At 39.3% G+C, this 24,923-nt stretch overlaps 1 protein-coding gene across 8 annotated transcripts in view; it reads right to left on the reverse strand.

Moving 5' to 3' along the window:
* The window catches only part of GAS2 (growth arrest specific 2), a 102,997-nt gene extending 78,651 nt beyond the window's left edge, over positions 1-24,346 (reverse strand). Inside the window, exons 1-6 of one of the 8 annotated variants that reach the window (XM_068945337.1) lie at positions 23,213-23,689; positions 18,559-18,604; positions 16,749-16,789; positions 14,240-14,273; positions 13,841-14,002; positions 5,575-5,699 (exon numbers count right to left, since the gene is read on the reverse strand). In XM_068945337.1, coding sequence (XP_068801438.1) covers positions 5,575-5,699; positions 13,841-13,982 — 267 coding nt within the window. In that variant the 5' untranslated portion in view covers positions 13,983-14,002; positions 14,240-14,273; positions 16,749-16,789; positions 18,559-18,604; positions 23,213-23,689. Of the gene's footprint in view, positions 1-5,574; positions 5,700-9,766; positions 9,922-13,840; positions 14,003-14,239; positions 14,274-16,748; positions 16,790-18,558; positions 18,605-23,212; positions 23,690-24,028 lie in introns of those variants that run through there. The other 7 variants (XM_068945334.1, XM_068945339.1, XM_068945336.1 and 4 more) reach the window with 7 other exon arrangements.
* Between the last annotated feature and the right edge of the window lie 577 nt (positions 24,347-24,923).

Raw genomic sequence — 24,923 nt, forward strand, 5'->3', positions numbered from 1 at the left:
CAGGAAAAGTAAAATACTGCCAGGAGAGCATGGAGATGAAATCCAAGCCAATGGGAGAAAATTACAAAACGGCATCCTGTGACATGAATCACTTATGAAATAACTTCTGCTATAATAAGAAGTCTGTAGTTTCTAGACAGTAGATCATTAGCAGCAGCACTGGTAGTTCCAGCAGCTTACTACCATACAAATTTCAGCATTTGTTAAGATTGCTATCAGTCAGCTCCTGAACGTTTTATAGATGCATATGATTATGATTCATTTAATATTGTAAATATCTCCAAGAAGGGGAAGGAGATGCTTCTTTTAAAGAACGTACACCACCGTCACAATAGCCTAATACTGCACTCCCTACTCAAAATTCTCACAAACACCACGAAGCTTCATCTGTTTGAAGCAAAGGATCAGATATACCACCAACCACATTTTCAGAACCATCAACTTTTGAGAGATGGTTTAGCTGCTTCACAATAAAAAATTGTGTTCTGGGATTTGAAAAAGTACTCAGCACCTAACATCCTTTGAAACGAACAACTGAAATTCTTCATCTTTAGAAACTCAAATGCTTTTAACAATCTATTCCTGAGTGATTAACAAATATAATCCCACTGGGCTAGGGAACTAGTGTCACAAAAAGTACATTCAGAGTATCCAATATGACATCTAAAAGTACCTACTACGGCATTAAGCTCAGAAAGGCAATGAGCAGAGACTGCATTTTAAATGGAATCAAAGGCTGCCAAACCCTAGTGCTCCCAATCACGCACCACTCCCCTGGATACAGATACCAAAGTAGAGTCTGACTCAGGTGCTATTTTTAGCTGTTTGGATTCAGCTCTGAATGGGCATCTGTAAGCAAAACAAAAATCACGCACTTCAAAGAAATTATTTTAAATTAAGTTTGACCGTTGTGATGATAGATTTGTCCATCTGCACAAACAGCAAGGTATTCAGCCCCAAGAAGCAATAACCTACATAACACAAGAATGACCCTTCCCGATCAGCCCATCCAGCCCAGACTGGCCATAAGTAGGTAACCAGGGAAGACTAAGACCATAGCTAACGTATGTTACACCCCTCAATACTCTCCCAGGCCCTAACCATTTTCAGCTATAGGGATGTCTTAGGCCAAATGGAGTTTCTGTGCATTTAAACTTCTCAGGGATTTCTCTCCGTTATCTTATTCAGGTAAACTTTAAGAATCAGTAACATTCATTGTCAAGGAGATTCCAACCACTGTGAAAACAAATATCCCCTTTGCTCGGCTACTTCATTTGATGCACTCTAGCTTTTGTATAGAAGATTTTGTCAGCGTCTACAATGCCATTCACAATTTCATAGACTTCTATCATATGCTTCCACGTTGTCTCTTTCCACGCTAAAGAACCCTAACCTACTCGGTCATTCCCCATAAAAAGTTACTCCATTGATCTCCTTTGCTGCCTTCCTCCAGATCTTAAGTAAGACTTTTTGCTTTTGCATCATATACCTTTTTATTTCCTTTTCAGTACCTTAAAGCTTTCCTCCCAAGCTATATCACCAGTAGCTTCCCAAATCTTTTGGAAATGCCTCTAGTATCCAAAAATGTCCCCTCAAGATACATAAGGAAGGGTTTCTATTAATACAACCATCTTTCCAAAGCAGGATAACCTTATATTCCAAGAAGCACGATCTTTTTAGTTTATGCTTTTCTGATTTACTCCACGCTCAAAAAGGCTGATGCCAACCTACACGGTGTCCCAGGAAGCCAAAGAAAGTTCACTGCTCCCTAAGACGACAGGGGATGATGTAGTTCTGTTAAGAACCAAACTACAACACTGATGTTGAACAGAAGCTTGCTGCACAAGCAATTCATTTAAACTCAATGAGATTTTATCTTTGTCATACTGCAGAGTACTGCAATATGACCTTAAGCAATTACAGTGTACAACTGATGAGTCAATGTACGCAATGTTAGTTTTCAAATGTGTTATTGAATGTGTTGCTATAGCTGGTAAACAAGACAGACAGGCCCAAAGAGGTTTAAAAGTGGTTCATGATCAGCAGTACATATCAAACAGAACAGGATATATAGTCTTCCCTTAATTGAGACAAAACTAAAACCAAAGTATTTTATGAAGACTTGCCATCTAGGAAGTAGCACATTTATGAGGAAAACCTCCTCTTATGAACGCGAAGCAAATCTTCAAGGCTTGTGGAGGGACTTGGTAAGATCTCCCTTCACCATTAGCTCTGTCCTCAACCTTACCCCGTCTCCCTCACTCAGCTGCAGCCTGGTGCTGCCTACAAGCTGAGCCTTCTGACAGTCATTCACTTTATATCAGTCTGTGTCTATCTTAAAAAAAAAAAAAAAAAAAAAAAAAAGATATATATGGATAAAAGAGCATGCTATCAATTCTAATAGAGGGTAGACTCTACTGAACTTTCAGCTGCCAATAAAGTCATCTGCAGCAGGGCACCTGTGTGGAAGACCATGTTTTCCTGTGAAGGGAGAAATGGCTCCAGAATTCCACGTGCATTATTAACACAGTCCATAATAATGATTCAAGGGAGGACTGTGGAATGCTTACTATGCTAAATTTCATACAATATAATCTTCTTATAAATTTCCTTGGCACTACAAGACAGATTTGCCAATGCACAGACTAGTTCTATTGCCTAGGACTGCTACACAGGGAATTACAATCTGAAAGGATAAATAGTTCACTAATAGTCTGCAACAACACACAGCTATTACTCCGCCATTTCTTTGAATTCTTACTAAGTATGAAATAATATACATTGAGAAAAGAGCAGTGGGGCAGAATTTTTCCATTTAATTGCATTGCCTGCTGTACCAGTTTGACAAATAAAAGACTAACAAATCTAAGTAATTACAACATATGGGATTACAAATGTCTAACTGGCTTCTAATATAACTTAGGTTCAGAAAAAGGGGGGGATTAGCTAACTGAAGTTAGAAAGCCCGCATTCTCAGCTGAGTAAGTTAATACAAGAAAGAAATTCTGCTTCTTTTCAGCAGCAGAATACAGAAGTACCAAATATTGGAACATTTCTCGTTTACCTCTCCAAATGGCTGCTCTCTCAAAACAAGCCACCAGACAAGTCTGTGATGATACAAAACAAAAAAACCCAAAAGACAGTAGTTAGATATCTAATAAAAGTGTTGTTTGAATTTCCGAATGAATATTCACTAGAATTTTGTAGATGTTGATAAATCCTTCTTCATTAGGTATTACCAAGAAAAAAATCCTGAGAATTCTGTTAAACGCACATGGTTTTCCGAGATGTCAATCTTTAAAAATATTTTGCACTTTCTCATTTGATTGACTGCATTTCTTATCTTTCTTCCCAGCTCTTTCTTCCCTCTTTTCTCCTCTTTAAAAAGGACAGAAGGTGCAAGAAAAAAAACTGTCAGTCCAAACAATTTCTTCAGCAGAAACAGTACTATTGCTTCTGCAGAAAACAGTATTACGAGGCTGGAACCAAGAAAAACAACTTACACAGCTGCTGCTGACACAAGGTGGTCAGTTCTCTAATTTGTCCCATAGACAAGTTATGACAACACCAAAAATAGAAGATGCAGTTTGTGTTTTCTGTTCTTAGGTTCTTTTTCCCCTTGTGTATTTGTCTGTTTTAGCTTTACAGGTAGATGTATCTGAATTTAACAAGACTAATAAAGAAGTTTCAGAGCAACCGAATTAATGTAAATGTTGACCATTTCAATTAACTTCCCCCCAAAAGGGGACTTGCTGTGTTCTTTAATCTCTTCTAGTATGATTGTCCTATGAAAATTATTTAAGCTAAAGGGAAAATATATAGTTCATAGGAAAAAAGATTTGCTGAATAATTCCCATTTTATATTCTTTAATTCTTTTTATTTTCTGTCTCTACAAGAACAAACATATGTTAGTGCTGTATTTGCCATGAGAGAAGCGGAATGTGATTTCTAGCTCTGAAAACCTGAAGCTTGTTTTAATCATTCAATGCGGCGCATTAACAAGGATATGAACCCAGCAGTTGCTGGTTGAGCTAGACATCCAATACTTTTTCTGAACCGCAAAACACATAAGTGATGAAGAATCAACCACATTACTAATTAAGTTGCTCTAATAATTATTCTTCCACTACCATTTTTGCTTGCCTTTTTTGTAGCCTCAACTTGTCTTGTTTCAGTTTTCATCTAGTTTCAGTTCTCATTTCTAAGGACTGTTTCTAGTACCTATTTCTAATGACTTGCCTAAGTGGTAAAGGACAGTGCACAACAGGATCTTTTCTCTCCACATACTTGCAGGCTGCAATCAAGCAAAATCTTAACCTGGTCTCTGCAAAATCTTCCATATCTCTTGGAAGATCACATTTTCCACATCTCACATCCTCCCTGCAGCTCTTCTCTGAATGCTTTCCAAAATATCAACAGGATCTTTAAATTCTAGACATCATAACTAACTATAGAATTTTATTATTGGCCTCACTAAAGCTGTTTATGGAAGAAGTGGCAACTCCCACAGCTACTCAATAGTCCCCCTGCATATGAATACAAGGATCACATTTTCTCCATTTGCTACCACATCACACCGCTAGATCTTATTCAGTGTCTTATCTTCCACACTACAAGTCATTTTTGAGTAAACTCCTTACAAAACACAATGCATCCCTCTGTAAACAACATTACATATAATTGGTTCTTAGCCATATAGCATGCATTTAGCTTTATTAAACTATGGTGATGAAAATGGGGGGGGAGGGGAAGGAGGAAGAGAGGGAACCACTTAATTTTCATATTTCAGATTTGCAGAACAGAAGGTTTCAAGGGATGGAGGAGATTGTTTAATGATGTTTTAACTTATGAACTGAATAAGCAAATATTGGGAGTCAGAGGCACAAAGAACATCTAGGAATACTACATAAATATCAGCTATTCTCAGGCCCAGGATACAGGCAAAACATTTGATCCTGCCTCTAATTTTTTCTTGTAACATAGCATATTGGTTCCTTTTGATCTTTTATTATTTTTACAAGAGTGTAGGATACGGGGAAGCTTTCTGTGGTCTGAGACGGGTAATGGAATCAGGGAGGTCAAATTCTATGACCCAAATTATCTTTTCTCTTTTAATAACCCTAAAATTTGCTGCTTTTATAAGGGCACTTTTCAGAGTAGAATCATACTTTAGCAGGTAACTAAAACTCACTGAAATGACTGGAAGGGCTTCCACTATCTACAACAGACCAGGAAGAAACCAGTCATGTTTCTAAAAACAACGTGCTGTTATGCTGCCACGCCTGAGCTGCTGTTACATACCTTCTTTACAGTGGATGCAATATATTCTCCAGGACATTAGAACTACTTCCTTAACGGAATGGTTTTGTATAAAATAAGTAAATGATAGTTTCTGAAAAAATTTATTACTCTGATTTTAAATTGTCTTTTTTCTATGTAGAGCAATTACCTCCCTGCCTATTTGCAGAGCCTCCACAAATGAAGCCTCTTAACTGCTCAAAGAAATTCAGCACCAGAACAGTCAAACACCTCAGATACTGATAACACATGCTAGAACATTTACCAACACTTACTTTGCCAGGCTTGTTTGCATCAAAGCTGTTTTCTTTAAACTTCTCCTGCAGGGTCTCAGCTAACCGACAAAGCAAGGCACCATTATCCAATTTCTCCATAAATGTTTCTGCTGTTATTTCTCTACCTGAACAGCAAACAGAAAATTAGCATGGCAAGAAGTGTCGAACAGTGTAGGTTGCATTTGTAAAGAAAAAGAACATGAATCAAATGCACTGAAATCAACAGAAATCTTTATAACGATTTGAAACATGCCTTAGTTGAAAAACTTATACTACTTAGTTTAGTGAATGATCTTACTACTATTTTACTGGCACAGGTACAACAAACTGTCCAAAGAAATAGGCTTTCTCTGGGAGGGTATGTGTTATGCGAAAAACAATTCGAACATATCAGAATCTGCACATCTCATTTTACTTGTGTAATTCCAGTGTTTTTATCGTACCATTTTAAAGGACAGAGTGCACCAGGCAAATGGTGCCACACACTAGTGTGGGGGGGGGTATTATAGCTAAATATCACTAACACTTTCACTGAAGCTTATTTCCTAACAGAAGTAGCCAACCATGTCTAGAAAGAAAAGAGATATTTCTTTAGCATTACTTTAAGACTTGATCCTACAAGAAGTTGACAAAATACTGAAGTGACTGCTACGCTCCTACAAAAGAGCTTTTCAGAAGAAAAAGTTAGATTCTTTAAAAAAAACAAACAAACCAACCAACCCACCCACCCACCCACACACGGTAAGTGTCTACTTGCCATACAAATTAAAACTTTCACCCAAAGAACAAAATCAAAATATTCTGATTTGGCAATATATCATTGTGCCTCAATACTGCAGTTCAGCTGCTGCGTACGCTCTTCTTTTGCTACTGCTGGCCTCCCCGACCAAACTGTCCACCATGACACTGTAATTACATTTTCCTAGAGGAGAGATCACAAAAGGCCTGTTATGAGATATGCAGTCTGACCAGGCTAAATGAGAAGGGAATCATCTACCACCAAACTAAACCTGGAGCATTATGACAGCATTTCCAAATTAAAGAAAAAAAAAAATCTATTTCGTGAAGCTTTTCTGTTTTCACATGCCTACTGGAAAATTTATCTTCTCTTTAGGCACTTTTTTGAGCAGCAGCTGTATTTTTCCAACGTTCTTAATGTCTACCAACGTCAAGAGAGCATCAAGGACTAATTCTTGCTCTTCTTATTAAGACAGGACCTTTTACCCCCTCCAGAATATTTACATATGTCATTTGGGAACTGGAATAACAATATGAGCTCAGTTTTCATAGGCTGTTGGACAGCAATCATAAGGTAACAGTTTTCTATACTGCCAAAAAAAAAAAAAAAAACTTCAACGAGAATGATTCCCTCTCCCATTCCTACACCCATTCCTCCCAAAACTGAGTTCTTTACAAGAACTAGAACAATAGGTTGAAGTTTGTCCACTGCTGGTTGATCTTTTTTTTTTTTTTTTTTTTTTTTGCGCCACAGACAGCAGCTATCTGAGTAAAGCAACCTTCCAGAAAGATTTTAGGAGCTTATGTTCAATAAGAGATCTGGAAACAGAGAACACTAATCTTGTTAGAAGAGGCTCACAATATTTTTGTCAAAAAAAACAGACAAAACAGGAAAACTATGGCTCTCGTATACTTTTCCATTCAAAAAGAAAAAAAAAAAATACAAAAAACAAGAAAAATGAAGAAGATAGTAAAAAGTGAACATTAAACCTCTGTAATATATTATTTGGTACCTTGTAATCTGATGATCAATGTCACTTGTAACACTGAAAACAGCAGTGTTTTCCAAAAGCAATATAATAAAAAAAAAGCTAAAGGAAAGTTGTCTAGGCCCTTGTTTGAAAATTGCTAGATATCAACATCAATGTAAAATCCTTTGGGCAAAAATTTGCCAGTCATTTTAGTCTAGTCAGTTAAGCACAACAATTAAGGTAATAACATCTTTGCAGCAAATCATCTTCAGATGCAATAGCAGACTTACATTTCTGGTTGAAGTTAAACCTGATTTTTCTAATACATTTCACATCAAACAGATGTTTCTGAAGTAGAAGTTATTTTTTCCCCTTTTTTCCCTCCCAGTTTCTTCTTTTTTGCCTCTCTTCTCTCTGCCATACAGCCCACGCTGTAGTCCCCAGATACATAATGACTTGTGCAGGCAGCAGCAGAACAGTAGCAGCACTGCAAACATTCATCACAATGGTAGCATATGCATAACCGGCATTATTTTTGCAGTGCCTCCAATTCAGCTAAGGCCAGGATTGAAACTATAATAGCTCCCAGATACAAAAATGCAACATCTCGGCACCTCAAATGCTTTTATCACCATTCTAGCCTGCCTATTTCTCATTATTAATAATAAAATATTTTCTGTTTTGCCTCATCAGCATTTTTGGCAAAAGGTATAAAGCCAGAAAGCTAAATATGTAAAATGACTATATTCTAGAGACTGCTCTATTTTTAATACAATGTTGTATTTTATTAGAGATGCATTTTCTTTTTAAAAAATAAATGTATTTCAGATATTTTTACCCTACAGGGTAGGGCTGTTGTTGTTTTGGAAAGCAGAAGGATACACACAAAGTTCCCCGCTGGCAAAAGAATCACACTCTACATATCTACTCTGCCCTATGACTTATAGATCTGTTATTTTCCTGGTCAAGTCTTAAAAAACCCAAAAACCTATTTAAAGGTATTTACTCTTTAAACAGACAGGAAAAAATATTCTCTCTCTGCTGCTATTTAACAATACATTTACATTATTTTTAATGCTGAATTGCATTAGTGGTTTGGTCACTACATAATGTACATTAAGCTAGAGTATTTCAGTTCTGCTCTCCTTTTATGAAAGCTGAAAAAATGAGTTTCGCATCGAACATCTGTATCCAATGAAAAATATATTAGGTGTCAGCTTTCAATTCACTGTATTTTATGGCTCCAAAAGGTGGCATTTCTTTGCTAAAACAGACACTGACATATTTAACAGTTGAAATGTATTGATTCAAATGAGAGTAATGCTCATAGCCTGAGGAAAAAAAAAGGCTCTGTATATTTGTATGGAAAAAACATTAAACGCCATTAAAAATGTATAACTCCCCCTGTAATTACAAGAAAACAGTTGCAATGTTTTTATAGAATGGTAATAACATACATAATAAAAAGCAACACTAAATGTATGAAAAAACAGGAATATAAAGGCTTTCCCCAACCTTGCAAACATTGCTTACCCTTTCTTTTAATACAACAATCAGATGCCCCTTAAAAAGAGGCATCTTTATGCCTAGATGCCTATTATTTTGCAGCTGTGGGCAGCTGTCTATAAGGCCACCTAGTCCTGGGGGCCCTATTGCAGGCAGACTGGGAGGTCTGAAGGAATGACAAAATGAATGTGGAGGGATCCAAAAGCTAAAATAAAGTACCAAAATCTAGCTGATTCTTTTATTACTGCAGTGTTTAGCCATTACAATACAAGACCCCGACTCCAGCCTCATAACTAGCTGATCAACTCTAATAATTGTATTTTTCCATGAGAGCATAAAACTAACAGTTTACAATTGGAAACATTTCACTCAGGCAAAACTGAAACACATCAGGAGGAGGATGGGCTTCTACTATACTGAGTCATCAGTGGAAGTATTCCTCCCCACCCTCCAAAAAAAGCATGGCATTTAAACCCCAGATAACACATAACAAAAATAAAGAAAACAAAGGGCATTGATTTTACACACACACAAAACTGGATCTGTTTTGACAAAAAGGCTATTGTGTATGCTAGACTAGCTAACAGCAAGAGAAATGATTTTGGTCTTATTGAAACAACATCATTCACTTGAAACGGAACAAAAAAGCAATCCCAAAGGCATATTGATACTAAAGAAAATTATACAGCCTCTTAACTAAATGAGAAGCTGCACCAAAATCAGCAGAATCACTAGAAGTTTCATCAATGTCGTGATATTCAGAAATATTTAAAGTGTTTATTTCCCACTGGCTTGAGCTGAACATAGTAATGCTGAAAATTAAAGTCCCATTACAGAATCCTCTGAGGCAGCAATATCAGCAAGATTACTGAGCTGAAGCAGGTTTTGCTTTTATTCAAAATGTAAGAAACAGTTTTCTTTCAGAAGACTTCCCATCCTTCATCCCCCAAACTTTACACCTTTCCTAACATTCTCACCTCTCTGTTCCTTTTCTTCAAGCATATTTCACTTCTGCACCCAAGTAGTTAATCTTTACATGCCTCAAAGGTCTACAGCATCCTGCAGTCTCCAACTTGTTTCACACGACACCCCAGCAGCTCTGTCAGAAAGAGGCTGCAGTACTGAAATCTTGGGAGCCCAGACATGTTCCCACAGCTAGGACACATCTCAGACAGGTCTATTCCACGGTCCCATGTGTTAAATGAAGCTGGATGGAGTAGGCTGCAATGAGATAACCTGCATCTGGTACAGTCTCTAGAGTGGCAAAAATTCAGAGCTATATACAACAGCCAATGGGGAAACAATGCCTCTTTTTACTCTTGAAATCACACATCCTAAGTGACAAACTGGTGATAAGGCCCACTCCTCCTGATATCAACCCTTTCCAATCTCCAGACAGAAAATGAGCGCGTACTGGAGAGTGCAGCAAACAGCAAAGCCCACTTGCTCTCAAATTGCCATTTTGCCTTCTCTAGAAGTACAGCCAACAGTGATAATTCCCATGTGAAGTTTGCTCATAGTGGAACAGAAGTTTTCATGACCATAAAGAGGATTCTACTAAACTGAGTATATACATAATTTACGAAGTAAGCTGTTTTCACTGCTGACGCACTCCAGTGCTTCATTAGCTTTACACATACTAAAAACAAGGCTAGACAAACCATCATGTTCTGCAACACCTTTAGTCAAGACATTTCCTTAACCTTGGCATTGCAAGGATCTTTAGGCAGAGCTGGACAGAGCTTTGCAGAAGGAAAGGAGGGTGAGAGAGTAACAACACCCATACCTCCAATCTCCCTCTCCAGTGTGTAACCCCCCCACCACCACGCTCTCTCCCCCACCGCTGAGGTGCCCCACTTTTAGAATGCTATAATGATATAATACGGTATGAGTCAATCCCATCTGACGCATCGGTTTGATTTGCAATGCCCCTTTTCCAGCCACCCAGAACACAGGCAGCTAAAAATCTATTCAGCAATGTAGCTGTAATGACAAACTGTCCTCTCAGCAGCTCTGAACTTCTTTGACGTGTTTCCAAGGATAATTAGCAGAATGTGTAAAAGTTACCAGCAATTACTAGAAAACAATGTCCATGCTGAATTAAAGTGTCTTTAATTTTCATGTTTACAAATTCTTAGAGAGGATTGTGCTTTTTTTTTTTTTTTTTTTTTTAAAGATATGCTACAACATCATGCATCTCAGACTTCCAAACTGCACCTCAAATAAGGTCAAATTCTAGTTGCAGTGCCTAGCTTCTATCTAATATCAAAGACCTTTATTCATACCATAAAGTGCAGTATTATGTTTTCCAGTTTGCAATTCTGAACTGAAATCAGGATTTTCTGGTACGAAATTGTCATCATTTTAACTTCTTTAACTAGACACATTTGCCTCCCCATATAGAATTCCAAAACACCATCAGTTGATCAAACTGCCTCATAAAGAGGTTCAGCCCACATTCTTGCCTGAAATGTATTTTATTATATTAAAAAACGACATTGATTTGAAAAGTAGGTCAGATTCTGAGTGCCTGTCATTTGCCTTCATTAGTTCATACAAACAAATGAACAAAATATAGATGAAACAAAACATAAACCAGTGTGATAAAAAATAAAATATATACTAATTTTCTTTACAAAAAAAATTGAGTAGGTTTTTTTTTGTTCAAACTGATATAAGGGTACTTAGAACGAGGCCATACAAGTTACAGCACACAGCAGACTAGGGTATGGATGTACAGAATATTATCTGTTTTGTGACATCTGCACACCCACGCACTTGAAAAATCTACTGGCCATTAAGGCAAAGTAGGTTATCCCTCAATGAAAGAAGAATAAAATGCCTTGAATGTTCCTTTGGATACTGAGAAGTGAGAGAATACAAATACGTATCTACAGCTAGCTAGCAGCATGCTATAAAATCATACCTATTTATCCAACAGCAGCACGTTCATGAAAGTTTCGGTTATTATTGTTATAGTAATTTAATTCCTCTATAGCAATTAAACCAAATTTTTAGTTCTGAGTAAATATATTTATATGTATACTAATTTAGTTTAATTCAGTTCCACTTATTTGGAATGAAAATTTTAGGTTAATTGACTTATTAATTTGAATAACAATGTCTACACAGGGATTCGATGCCGTTTAACTTTAAGAAATGAAATTATAGTGATTTATTAAGTCTTCTGAAAGCCTGCATAGACAAATTCTTAGAAGAGAAGAGCTTGGATATGAAAAGGTGTGGGGGAATGCATTAAACAAGTGAACTGTGTATACTGCTTAATTAAAAGAAGGCTCTGCCCATTTCGTTCTGCTGTACAGAGCTTGGTGTCCACATAAAAATCAGATTTTTAATTATAGCTGGCATTTCAGAACCTCCTGCTGGTTGCTACTTTCTTGCTAAAAAAATGACCTCATTCCTAATCTTGTCACTGTGAGAACTCTGTTATGAGCTACAAACAAGCTTCTATTTGTTTTAGAAAGGCTAACTAGAACTCCATTGTTTAAAACATTTAAACAATATATTAAATCCTTAATAGAACCTGTTCCTGATTCAAAAACAACCTTCTGGATTGCTGTCTTGAGCTTAAGTGGAATGAAAAAGTCAGAATTCCTAGATTTTGTTCTGGCATTCCCTAGAGGATTTTGTATTTGAAATTCTCATCAATTTAAATGGAAGTACCACAGAAAGATGTGCTATAAGGCAAGTCCCACTTTTGCAGTTACGAGGACTCAGCTCTTCCAGCCTGAAACGATACCAGCTAAATGTTCTGGTTCTGTGTCCTTGAACGCATTCTACTGGCACTGTCTGTATCAACTACACCTCTCATAACACAGTGGAAATACAAAATACAACAACACGGAACACACAGATGAAGGGCAAAGGATATAAACTATTATTATGTGATATCATTGAGAAAGTTCAAATACAGCTTTTGCCAAAAAAGTTTCTGTATCTCACCAGAATGAACTTCCACAAAAAATCCCACTTTTAAAAACGTTCATCCAAATTCTCCTCCAAAATGACAACAGAAAAAGCTCCCTGTAAACATCTACGGGCTGAATTTTTTAATTATTTTTAGTTTGGTAAAACTAATTATCTCCTATCACTAAAAGCAAAACCTAGTAGTAATTACTGCTCCAAAAGCCAAAGGTTATTTTGTTGTTCTTGTTTTGTTGTTGTTTGTGTTTATTTTTTAAACAGTACTCTTTAATGAGATTCTGTGCAAACTGGAATAAAAACTATTCAGAAAAGTTTCTTATTATCACTTCCCCTCATATAGTTTCTCCTTTTTCTTTACTGAGAAGAACTACTGAGTTGTTTCCACTAGGATGAGGACTTTATTATTTAAATCTTGCATTTCTTTGGCAGAACCCTGTTATCCTATATCCCAAAGGACCGTCCCTCACCTTTCTACCATGGACATACTCTCACTTGCTTCTCTTCACTTCCGCTTGTTTTTTTTCTTGGCTTCTGGGTTGCATCCTCTTCCATCAAACCTGTTTCTGCTTCACACACCAAGACATACGCTGCAACCAGTTGGTCAGAGCCCTCCCCGCACAAGCTTCCATAAGGCTTATCATGCACTGCCTTGCCTTCAGCAGCTACTATCTATCACTGGGCTGCTGGGCCACCAAGGAACTTTCCAATTGCTCCTTCCAGTCAAGACAGAGAGCATATATATATATAGCCTTTAGGAGGTCTATCAGTAAAGATGAAAGATGCGCTTGATAGCAGAAATTAGTGTCCTCCAGTATTAACACAGAAAATACACAGAAAATAACATTTTAAAGGAAATATGAAGAACAATAAACATCAGGTGAATAAAGTTCAGTTATACATGGAAGCACATTACTTACGAGCCTTTCTGACATTGCTGACAGCTGCATGGGGTGGAAGTAGCTATCTAATTGTAACTACTTTAATTTTTGAAAAACAAAAAGCAAAAAAGTCTGAAGAACTGCAGTCCCAGTTGACAGTGCATGGAGTTCTTTTACTGCCCAGCGTGACTTGTCAATAACTGCATTCTACCTTATTTTTAATCTTACCCAGTAGGTTTGTGAGCCACAGGGCCAAATCCTCTTTCATCGGCAACAAGTTGGCCTCATGTCTACTGGCAAGCCACTGGCTATATTGATGCATATCAGAGAGGCCAGGCCCACGTGCCTTTGGACTCAGAGCCGTGCACATTTTTTATCCACTTGTTGTACCTGTTTTATTATCAAAAGAAAAAATATAGTTAACATACCAAACACAATTTTGCGGGTTCTCTTTTTAGAATTGTAATAGACAACGTTAATTATGATTTCAAGAAATCAGATGTCAGACAAACAGATGTGGATCTAGCACATAGATATAACATGGATGATTGAAATCTTGTTTTGTTAATGGATCATACTGCAAGTGATTAAATCATATAGATAAATGTCTGCTTCGTTTGTACTCACCAAGCTACACGTTGCCAACACACAACCAAATATTCTGCAAGGAATGATTAAAATCAAATCAAAATAAACATTTTACACATAGCTAGCAACTCACCACAGTGCCTTATCCAATATCCCTTCAAAATAAATGGATAGCTTCAGAGATTTTTGGATCAGGTCCAATAAAAACACATTAACAACTGAGTTATGCTACTGCAGCAAACTTGCTAATCATTAGCAAATACAGTCACCAAATGGAATCAGCCTATTCTACATCTTTAAAATAGGTAAAATAATTTAAAAAAAAACCCTAAAATACATTTACTGAGTAACATTAGTCCATAAGAAAACAGCACAAAGGCAAGGGCTGATTGCGCTGAAGTGCTGATTACCCACACTTCCCACTTTGACCTTTTTACAAATACTCCTCTGCTTCCACGATGACTGAGGGAAACGATAGTTTCAAGTAAGAAAATATGTCAATATGTCATGTATTAAATATTGGTTAAGGTGTTCTCACTTGTGCCACAGCCAGAGAAGTTGGGCCCACTGGGCCTATATCTCTGTTCCTGAAAGACTAATTCTGCCACCTGTGGCACAAGCATGCTGATAAAGAATGTTCTTTTTCTCTCTAAAAAGAGGTATCAGATCTGGACCCTAAGGTTTGTAGCAATGAGCTGAGATACTTTCTTATCTGGTAGGTTGCATCCTACTGGGAGCCCAGTCAGACCAACTAGCAATCACAAAGCCTTATGCAGGTGGCGTTAGAGAGGTATTATGATTGGGGGGTGGGGGGGGAGGAGGAGGAGGTGATTTTAAAAGTCACTAAGGAATACTGCTTTGCCTATCATCCCCAGCTGATTGGCACTAACTGTGGTTACATGCATCAGCAGACTTCAGCTTAGGACACAAGGCAAACACTCTCGTTTCTTTCTGCCCCTCGCCTACCTTTCAAATTAGGTAATAGTGACTTTAAAAAACAAACATAAACAAAAAGAACAACTTGTTATAGTATGTCACTGTGGCCTGGTATAGCAAGAATACTACAAACAAAGTTGTTTGTCAAAAAATGTAAATGTTTATTGAATGTAAAAAGCAACTGCTTTCCCATAAAACTGTGCTGCAACCTGTATCTCCAAAATCGTGAAATGCTATTTGAAATATTTTAATGTTTACATTAAAATACTCAAGCATTTTGTAACCATACTCTGGGTAACTAAACTCCTTGTTAGAAAAAACATCTGCTTAAGCTGTTACTTAACCTCCATTGATGAATATAGTGTAGCACCTCCCTCCTTATTCTAAATCCTGAAGTTTTAATTGTCCTTGACATATTTAGACTCAGCTTTCACCTTGAATATATTTCTCACTGAAATCACACCACTTTTTCAGCTTAAAAAAAGAAAAAGGCAACAAGAAAAGACTTTATTCCCTTGTATAAAGATCCATTTCTGAATTATCTTTAGATTTTACATTTTTCTCACCAAAACAAAAAAAAAAAAGGCATCAAAATTCATTTGGAAGCAAAGGAGTTTAAGATAGACCAAAATATGGGATGGAAATATAGCTCTGTTCTGGAAACAGACTTTGTAAAAACATCAGCATGGATTTATGGTTTCCTGGTTGATTACATCCAAGTCATACCTGCTCATTTTATTCAAGGCCAAAAAAAAAAAAAAAAAAAGGCCCTTAGCTCTGCAAGTTCAAACTGGAACATCACTCAAAACGGGTTCCTTCTGACTCAGATGATACTAATAGTCAAGGAGTTATAATAACAGTATATTTAGAGTTGCCGTAAGTCATCCCAAATCATGCAATTTGGTTCTTCAAATCATTGACAGATTTTAGGTAAATGGAAATAGAGATGGATAATTGACTCATCACCTTGTCTTTGAAGAGTATATGGAAAAAAATCAGGTATAAATACCTCTGCCATACACCTTTTTTCCAAGAAAGAGCCTTAAAATAATGTTTTTGACCAATTTCAGCTCAGCTGATAGTGTGAGAGCCAGAGTTGAAAGTCATTTATTCTCCTGTATCACCTCTGAAATGTTATTGGTAAAAAGTAGTTAAAAAATTATCTCGTTCCTAAATGTTCACTTGTTTTACAACAGACAAGTAAAGCAAAGTAAAAATATAGCATTTTTTCACAGTGATTTTTCAATATATGAACAACTATGCAACTGAATCTTTAGGAAAGAAAATCCTACAGTTCATTTCTTTTGATACACACATTGGAAAAATATACCTAAAAAAAAACCTTTGTTCCAAAATAAACCATTAGATATGTCACTTTTTCTTTGGAATACATTTGTTTTTGAGGTCCATACCTGCTCTGAGCAAGGGGTTGGACTAGGTGACCCCTAGAGGTCCCTTTCAACTTAAATTGTTGTATAATTCTATACTTCAAGGACGCACACCACCATATCCTAAATGAGGCCCTAAGCAGGCTCTGTCCTCCAAGGATCACATCACATAACACACACTGAGTTGTGTTACCAGGAAAATTATGCCCCTTCCCTCTCCTCACCTGTCTCTTGACATCCAAGACCACGTATATGATGAAGTGCTCTATGAAAGACAGGAGCTAATTAATAGTAAACAATAACAGGGTTGATAGACAGCCAGATATGATATAATGTACTGCTACTGGGAACTAGTGATGGGGCTGGAGTGGTTCTAAGGTTTGAAAGTTGCATTCTTTACTACTAGAGAAAAGAGGGGGAAGGCTTCTGGAGCAGCTAAAGGAAGGCCCTTTTGGGTTGCTCCACTACTCTCCGAAACGAGCACTGCAGTCTGTTCATGCTTCAGGCTGACCTCCGTGGAAACACAGAGCAGCGAATTCAGTTATTTGTGATGTTACTTCAATTCAGCTCAAGCTCAGGGCTGTCTTTACATTTACTTCATATTGACCTACCACTTGTTTTTTGAAATTAAGCAACCAGGCTGTGGAAGGTCTCAAGGAACTTCTGAGCCTTGTAGTTGCAGAAAGAAAGGTGGGAAAATAAAGAGCTCTGATTTTCGAGGATGTGTGGGTACTTCAGTTTGGTAGTAACTTTAGTAAGAAGAGAGAAGAGTCAGAGATAAGGAAGATATTCTGAGTTTAAGGTAGTTTTAACAGGACATAGGCTCTCAGACTGGGAGAAGTAGGAAAGATAAGGTGAGGCAAAGAGAATTCTGAGGTAACAGAATTGCTAGAAGCTGAGAAGGATTCATCTCTATACTGGGACTGGGTCTGCTTGAAATGGTAGCCCTGAATTAACCCATACTATTTCAGTAATTATTGTTAAATTGTGGAGCACGCATGCAAAAATGAGGATTGCAGAAGTTAATAGTGATGAAGAGTTTCCACTGAGAACACTGAAGAATCACAGATGAATAACAAGATCCAACCTTAATTTCACTTCTGAAAGAAGGAGAGTTTCATCTTTTTCCTCTCTCACTTCTCTGACAACCTGCCCTGCACTTTAGCAGAATACTTTGTTAGACCCAAAGCAACAACATTCTTCCCTTGGATTTAAACAACAACCACCAGCCTTCAAGGAATGGAGCACAATTTGTTACGGCTAGCTCCCTTTACCAATTCTACAAGCGATAGGGTGGGCCAGCTATCAAATTCTATCAAAGCGATCAAACTCTTCATTTGCACTCTTTGTGCAAACACTGACCGATAGTAAACTTCTAAGCTTGACTTAAGGCTCCATAATACTTGAATGATGAAGTACCCAAGCTTCATTAAAATGTTCATCTACTTCATCAGTCAAGTTCTACTAGCCCATACATTAACTATTAAAACATCATCAAATACCAGCTGGGATCTTCAAAGAAGCTTAACAGAAGGAATTAAGCAAAGGTAGCTGCAGTTGGATCGCCGTCTCCTCCAAGGCCTCTTTGAGGATCCCATCTGTAATCAAGGCCACATTTTTGATTCCTCACTCAAACACCACCATCTCACCTTTTTGACATCTCACCCTTTAACATATTTCTGAGCTAGAGAAAAGTTTATTGACAATTTGACAACGAGGAACGTGATTAAAGAAACCAGCTAGCTTGCCACAGAGGTAGCACTCCAGGATTCTACATGGATGAGGCTCCAACAACTCTTTCATCCTTTCTTTTTGGCAGAAATAAAGTATGCAAAGTATGAACAAAGTAGCCTAAAAATACTGGTTTTCCTAATCTCACTGCTTTCTAATAGTAACATCACATCATTATATATACACATCTCTTTAAACCTAGCCAGCACAAACATGTCAAATATCCCATGCTACAGAATGTCACACTTTTCTGTAAACTATTGAGGCTGACATCAGATATGCATACATGTTTTTAAAACTTACCTCTAAATACTTTTCTCCTCAAGAAGCAATTTCTTTCCCTACTATTCTGAAGGCAGACAAGGAAAGATCTTTAATTACTTTACATTCTGTTTTGTTACAGGTCATATTTATGCAGTACAGTCTCTTATTCCACCTCTGTCAATGAGAGGAAGACATCTCAAATTCTTAGACTTATTGTCTAGCCGAAGAATTCAATGTGGGATAGTTTACAGTACACCCAGTGACATGCAACAGATTCAACAAACTAAAAGGTTATATTTCTCCCTGCTTGCTTCCTCCAAACAGTGAGGTTTTTATTTTGCTTTACAGTAGTACATTTAGTTTTCTGTGTATTGCAGCTCACTGCTTGTATTTTGCCAGCAGCGTAACTTACACCATCTGCTGATCATTGTCCATGATCATCAGGTAAAAGTAATGAGAATCAAATAAATCATTTTCTGTAATTCCATTGGCTTTTGTTGGGGTTACCTAGTAAGACAAAAGGATTCAAGAACGATACACTCTGTATAGAAAATACACAGGAGGCAAAGACTGTTCAGTCCACAAAGTAAGATCGGCCACGCAACTAGGCACTCACTCGCAGCTGTAGACCCCTAGATTCAATTCCATTTCCTACTCCAACTGCCTTCCTTACCTATGAAATGGTAATATTAGTCCTCTTCAACCCAGATGGAATATTATGAGAATGAAAAGATTAAATTTACTATATATTGTAAAATGTACATATATGCACGTGCAAACACTTCATATTTGCATACACATATATACAGAAAATACATATGCTCTAGCCTGTGAATTAATCAAGTAAAATAAAAAGTTCTCCAAGTTAACCATCCAGTTCCAGCATATATACATAACAGCTTATACCAAGCAGCTGCTGGCTGTACAGTACTCTGTGTAACATGAGCTTCATTACTGCTTCAGCCCTGTTCCTAATCACACGTGCATTTACGTCTCAATAAACAAAAGAACTGACTGAACTGTTTTTTTCTAGCTTGTTCCTAAATACAAACCGTCCAGGTGAGGGATGAAGAAGCCTTGCCAAGTCATTTCTTCTTTTTGACTTGTTTGAAGAACTAGCACAAGAATTAAATAACCAGATAAAGCAACATTTTTCTTTGTATTAGAAAAGAATAAAGAGATGTTAAAAATGGCGAGGGAGCAAATACAGGACCATGTTTAGTGCTATCAGTCACACCATCTCTGACATAAAGGATGATGATGTCCCTTTATATCATACCAGCTTGATGTAAGTTGTACGATGCACTTGCTGTGTGCCCTTGCAACCGAGATATGTTTTAGCTTGCTTGGGTACTATCGCTTAGCAGGCAAGCTAATAGATTGGATCCAATCAATTGGCAGCCAAACCAGAGTTATCCAGGACTGAAGATTTTCATGTATGTCAATTCAGCAGCCTACTTGCTCTACAAAGCTGGTACGGAAGATGGCATAACTGTGCCTTGGACTTGGATTCAGAGACTCTATTTCCCAAAATCTTCATAGAACTAAAACATTCAGGCTTTGTGCTTCTGAATTGAGGTCTCCTCTAAAACAGTTTGAGGAGGCATGCTAGCTATCAGCTTGCAAAAGAAACAAAACTAGATGAAGAGGTCCATATCTTGCATAGAACTGTGCAATAGCTTTACTGTCAGTGGTAGAGATAGCAGACAGCAACTTAGACAAGAGGAGCAATAGTTTTCTCTAAAGGAACTGGAACTTGAACACTCGACTGCACATTAGCTTTGACGGAGGGGTATCGGCTATAACTGCAGACAATCTCCTGCTGTCTTAGAGAGAAGGTAATGCTATTGGAAAGCAGCCATTCTGGAAAGAGAGGAGACAGACGATCAAAAGCCAGAACAGAGCTCATGAGTATCTGGCAAGGGTCTCTGCTGGATCTCCCTGCTAGTTCTAATCATCTCATGCAGATGGAAAAGAACAAACTTTCCGAAACTTTACTAGAGTCTGACTGGGCTGTGTGAAGCATTCACTTACTGTAACTGTAAGCTGGGTGTAAAAGTTTGTTTTGTTTTCTTTTTTTAAAGATTCAGTGTTCATAAACAGATTAAGAGGCATCAAAGTGCACATTTATGCAAGCAGAAATGAGGCTGCCCACAAAGGGGGGCTCACCCTTATAATCACCACTTTCACATAAGCAAGTGCCAGTTGCCACCATGGCATGTCCAAGCATAAGTATGTTCACATTCAAAAATTGATTTCAGTTTTCCTACCTCAATGTGGACATATTTTTCAGATTTGGAGAGTGCAAGATAAGTCCACAGACTAGAGACAACTCCTCAATTAGCTTTTGTTTCTCCATCCTCTCCATATATACACACATACACACACTCACACACATACACACATTCAGACATGAGGAAAGGGCGGGGGGGGGGGGGGGGGGGGAAGATATATGAATACCTTCCTTTGAGAGCCACAGAGGTAACTAACAACTTCTGTAATTGATATTTTTAATGTCAGGAAACGGTTCCCAATGGTGAGATCTGCTAGATGGTGGAATAATTTCCCCAGATGAAATGGTAAAACCTGCCCTACTTGAATACTCAAAATGGACTAAAAGAATCAGTAGAAAAAAAAATAGACCTGTCACTCACCGGTAGATGTGACACAGTCAATCTTTATCACCTGTAACTTCCAGTTTACTATAGAACAGTAATCACTGTCATTTTACCCTTTTATTTATGTAACAACAAACATAATCACTTTTGAAGTTATGATTCTGCTACCACATCTCCTCCTCAAGAGCTGTTACAGCTGTTTCCCTTCCACAAGGAACAACAGGTCATTCTTGCCTGCATCATCTTAAACACACCTATCTGCAATCTGAGTTTTCTCACTTCGGTAAACAGGAAGAAAAAACACAAGCTCATGGATGCAGCAAGCATATTTTTGTAAGGAAATTCAATTTTTCTAGTTATTTTATTATCCCTATAAACTATACCACAACCAATTTAGCCCAAGGTTTCTGGAGCCTTCCCAGACTAACTTGGAGCGCACTGTACATGTCAGGAGAAGGGGGAGGGGCACTGCAGGGGAACCACCATCTGAAACTCATTAATCAATTAGAATTTTTAAGAGCTTACATCAAAATGTGATCTACACTGATAAAGTAAACTTTAATCACAAGAAGCCTTTGTCCTTCACGTTATGAATATACTTGCTACAAATACATGCAGTACTTAAAGCGGAGTATACAGCACCCGGCAAAAACAGCATACTGATCCTTTGGACCTGTAAGGCCCCTGGTCTGAGGCCAGACTAAAATGAAATTAGCCACACAGAAAAGTCTGAGCTAATCACTGAAAGCCTAGACGTTTTCAGGACTATGCCTACCAGAAGTAACTTTTTTGTCTCAATAATGCCTACTCTACCAAAGGGAAAGCAAGAAGACTTTCTCACATAGACCAAAACTTTAGGAATGTTCAATATCTATTTCCTCTTACAGCTTCTGGAATCTGAGCCCAATTCCTAACACAGTCCAAAACTTTTAAGTCGACTTCTCTTTGCCTGGCTATTGCTATATGTTTTTCTGCTTGCCTGAGCAAAATGGCCATTAAAAATCAGTATGAAAAAAAACTTAATCTCCACCAAACAGGAAAGTATACATGCACATTTATAACCAGCATCACATCTTAAGAAGCGTGTATGCACCTCTCTTACTGCCAGCATATTTTGTAAACAGTATTAGAGGCTAACTCACGATCACCAGCTTCGCACTTAATCGTTAGGAAGTTCCATTTCCTAATCCTCTCCTAATGAAATCAAACTTAACTGAGAGGTTTAAAGTGGAGCAGTGCAGGACTTCAAATAGTAAGTCTGCCACTTGAAATATGACTGTGGGTAAAAAAAGATATCAGAATGACTAAATGAGTTAGTAGCCTAAAGCAAATAAGAACTAGAAGCTCAGGAAAGTACTGAGCCTTCCTCACCTCACCTCCTTCATCAAGGTTTGGTTTGGTTTGGTTGTGGTTCCACAAGGGTACCACAGCATAATGCTGATCAGATGGCCTTCTGGGCCATATGAGATGAATTTAGAAACGTCAGCTAATTTCCTATTAAATCACAATCCACATCACAAAACCATCATAAAACCATCACTCTTGGCACAGTGTCTACTCCACAGTAAAGAAACCATTCAAGATTTAATATGAATGGAAACTGAGGAGTACTTTTTTTTTTCCTTTTTAATTTCAAAGGAGCATCAGAAGTATGCCAGAACTGCACCGGGGAGCCTGCAACACATCCTTCCCCATGCCCCGCGAGCCCTTCTCCTCTAGGAGCGCACCAGGCCAGTAGAGCAAGCGGGCTCAGCCGATACACCGCAGCAGGACGCTGAGAGCAGTCCTTGAGAAGGAAGGCAGCATCCATCATTTCTTATAGATGAAGCAGTAGTGAAGAACCAGAGCCCTCTTAAAAGTCAAATCTTGCCCTTCTTGAGCAGCCCAAAACCTGAAGGGCTGCCCTCGCCCTCTGGGGCGGTGGAGGGGAGGCCGGGCACCCGGCCTCCTCTCCCACTCCTCGCACCACCACCACCGCGGGCTACTCGCCAGGGCACCTCGGGAGCCGGGCTGGAAACCCGCGGGACACCTTCGCGAGGGGAACCAGCCCCGGCTGCCCGGCCCGGTGCGCTCACCCGCTGCGCTGGCCGCGGATGCGGTTGTCCTCCTCAGGGCCCCTCCGCAGCGAGGCTCAACTAATGGCTTTGCCATGAAGGCTCGAAACGCGGCTCCCGGCTCTGCCCCTCGGGGGCAGGACCAAGCAAAGCCGCAGCGGCCCCCAAGCCGCCGGCCCCCCGGCAGGGATGCCGGGGCTCTGCAGCTCGCCCCGCGGCCGGCCGCAGAGAGCCTCAGGCAAGCCGCGGGCGAGGTCTCCTCCACCGTGCCCCTGTCTCCCTCCCTCTCTCTCCCGCACCCACCCACGCACTCATTCCGCCTCCCTGGAGCTTTCAAGCTCTGGACAGGCGAAGTGGAGGGAAAAAAAAGAAAAGGAAAAAAAAAAGAGAGAGAGAGAGAGAGAGAGAGAAAATCCCCCCTGCCCCAGCGCGCAGGCGGAAGGCAGCCACCGCCGCCGCGGAGCGCGGTGCCCGCGGCCGAGCCCAGCCTCTCCAGCCGGCCGGCCCCCGGCGGGCCGCCCCGCGCTGCCCCACGGCGAGGCGCCTCGCCGGAAACAAAAGCACCTACTCTAGACTGAAAGGCTGCAGGGGGAATCACTTCCCTGCTAGGATCCCCGGGCCTTTTCTCTTTAGAAACTCAAAGGCAGCCGGGGAAACACACGAAACGCCCTCAATTTAAAGGAGCCCGGGCTGCGGGCTCCGCTGCGGGGCCGGGAGCGAGCTCTGCACCGCCCGCCGCCGGCCGGGCTCCCGCTGGAAGCAGGGCTCCGGCTCCCGCCGCCCCCGGGGGCCGCGGCCCCCCGCGCCGCCCGCCGGCCCGCCCGGAGCCGCACTCACTGGCCGCCCGCAGCGCCGCTGAGCCTTCCGCCTCCGGCAGCCCCCGACGTGCCCCCAACCTGCGCAGACCGGCAGCAGCCGCGCTGCCGCTCTTCATACTTCTGTCCGCTCCACTTGGTGCTCTCTTTGGGAAACCCTTTCTTTTTTTTTTTTTTTTTTTTCCTTCCCCCCTCCTTTCCCAGAAACCGATTTCCTATATTTCAGCAGTCTACATAGACTGAACGGAAGTTAAATGCTTACTTTTTTTCAGAGGGACGGCAAATGCAGTTGACACCGATTTACCCTTGAAATGCTGCGATATTGAATTACAGCCCTTGGCAGCAAGTTGGTGCTTGGGTCCATTTCGCTTTTATTATCATTACTCCCTTTCCAAGGCTCTTGTTGGGGGGGGGGGGCGGGGAGCAGAAGGGAAAATTCCATATCTAAGTTAAAACTTTTTCTTTCATTTCAATAGGACTGTTCTTTAGTGCTTAGAAGCACCTCTTTGGATTGTCACATTTTGATTTTTCTGGCTGAAGCAACATAATTTCAGCTGTGTATCTTGGGTATTCTTTTGGGGGAACAGCTTTAATTATATGTTTTTCTAAAATGATTTCATGCCACCTTGCAGTATATTTTAAACAAAATGTATATACTATTCATAAGTTAGTCATTCTTACATTATGCTTTTAAAAAGATTTATGAGGGATAGGTAGAGGTTTTTCTCGATTTTGTACATTTGTGCTTTATTAACTAAGCTGAATTCCAGCTAAGTCCTAGCACACCTTCATTTCAGTCATTATTTCATTCTCACTATTTCATTTTCATGACATTTCATCATTTTGTTAAATGCCAGAGATAACCTTCTCCAACTGTTGTTTATTCACTTATTCCCCCCACAGAGAAACCCCTTTTG

The sequence above is a fragment of the Struthio camelus genome, chromosome 5 (genome assembly GCF_040807025.1).
Source record: "Struthio camelus isolate bStrCam1 chromosome 5, bStrCam1.hap1, whole genome shotgun sequence".
NCBI lineage: Eukaryota > Metazoa > Chordata > Aves > Struthioniformes > Struthionidae > Struthio > Struthio camelus.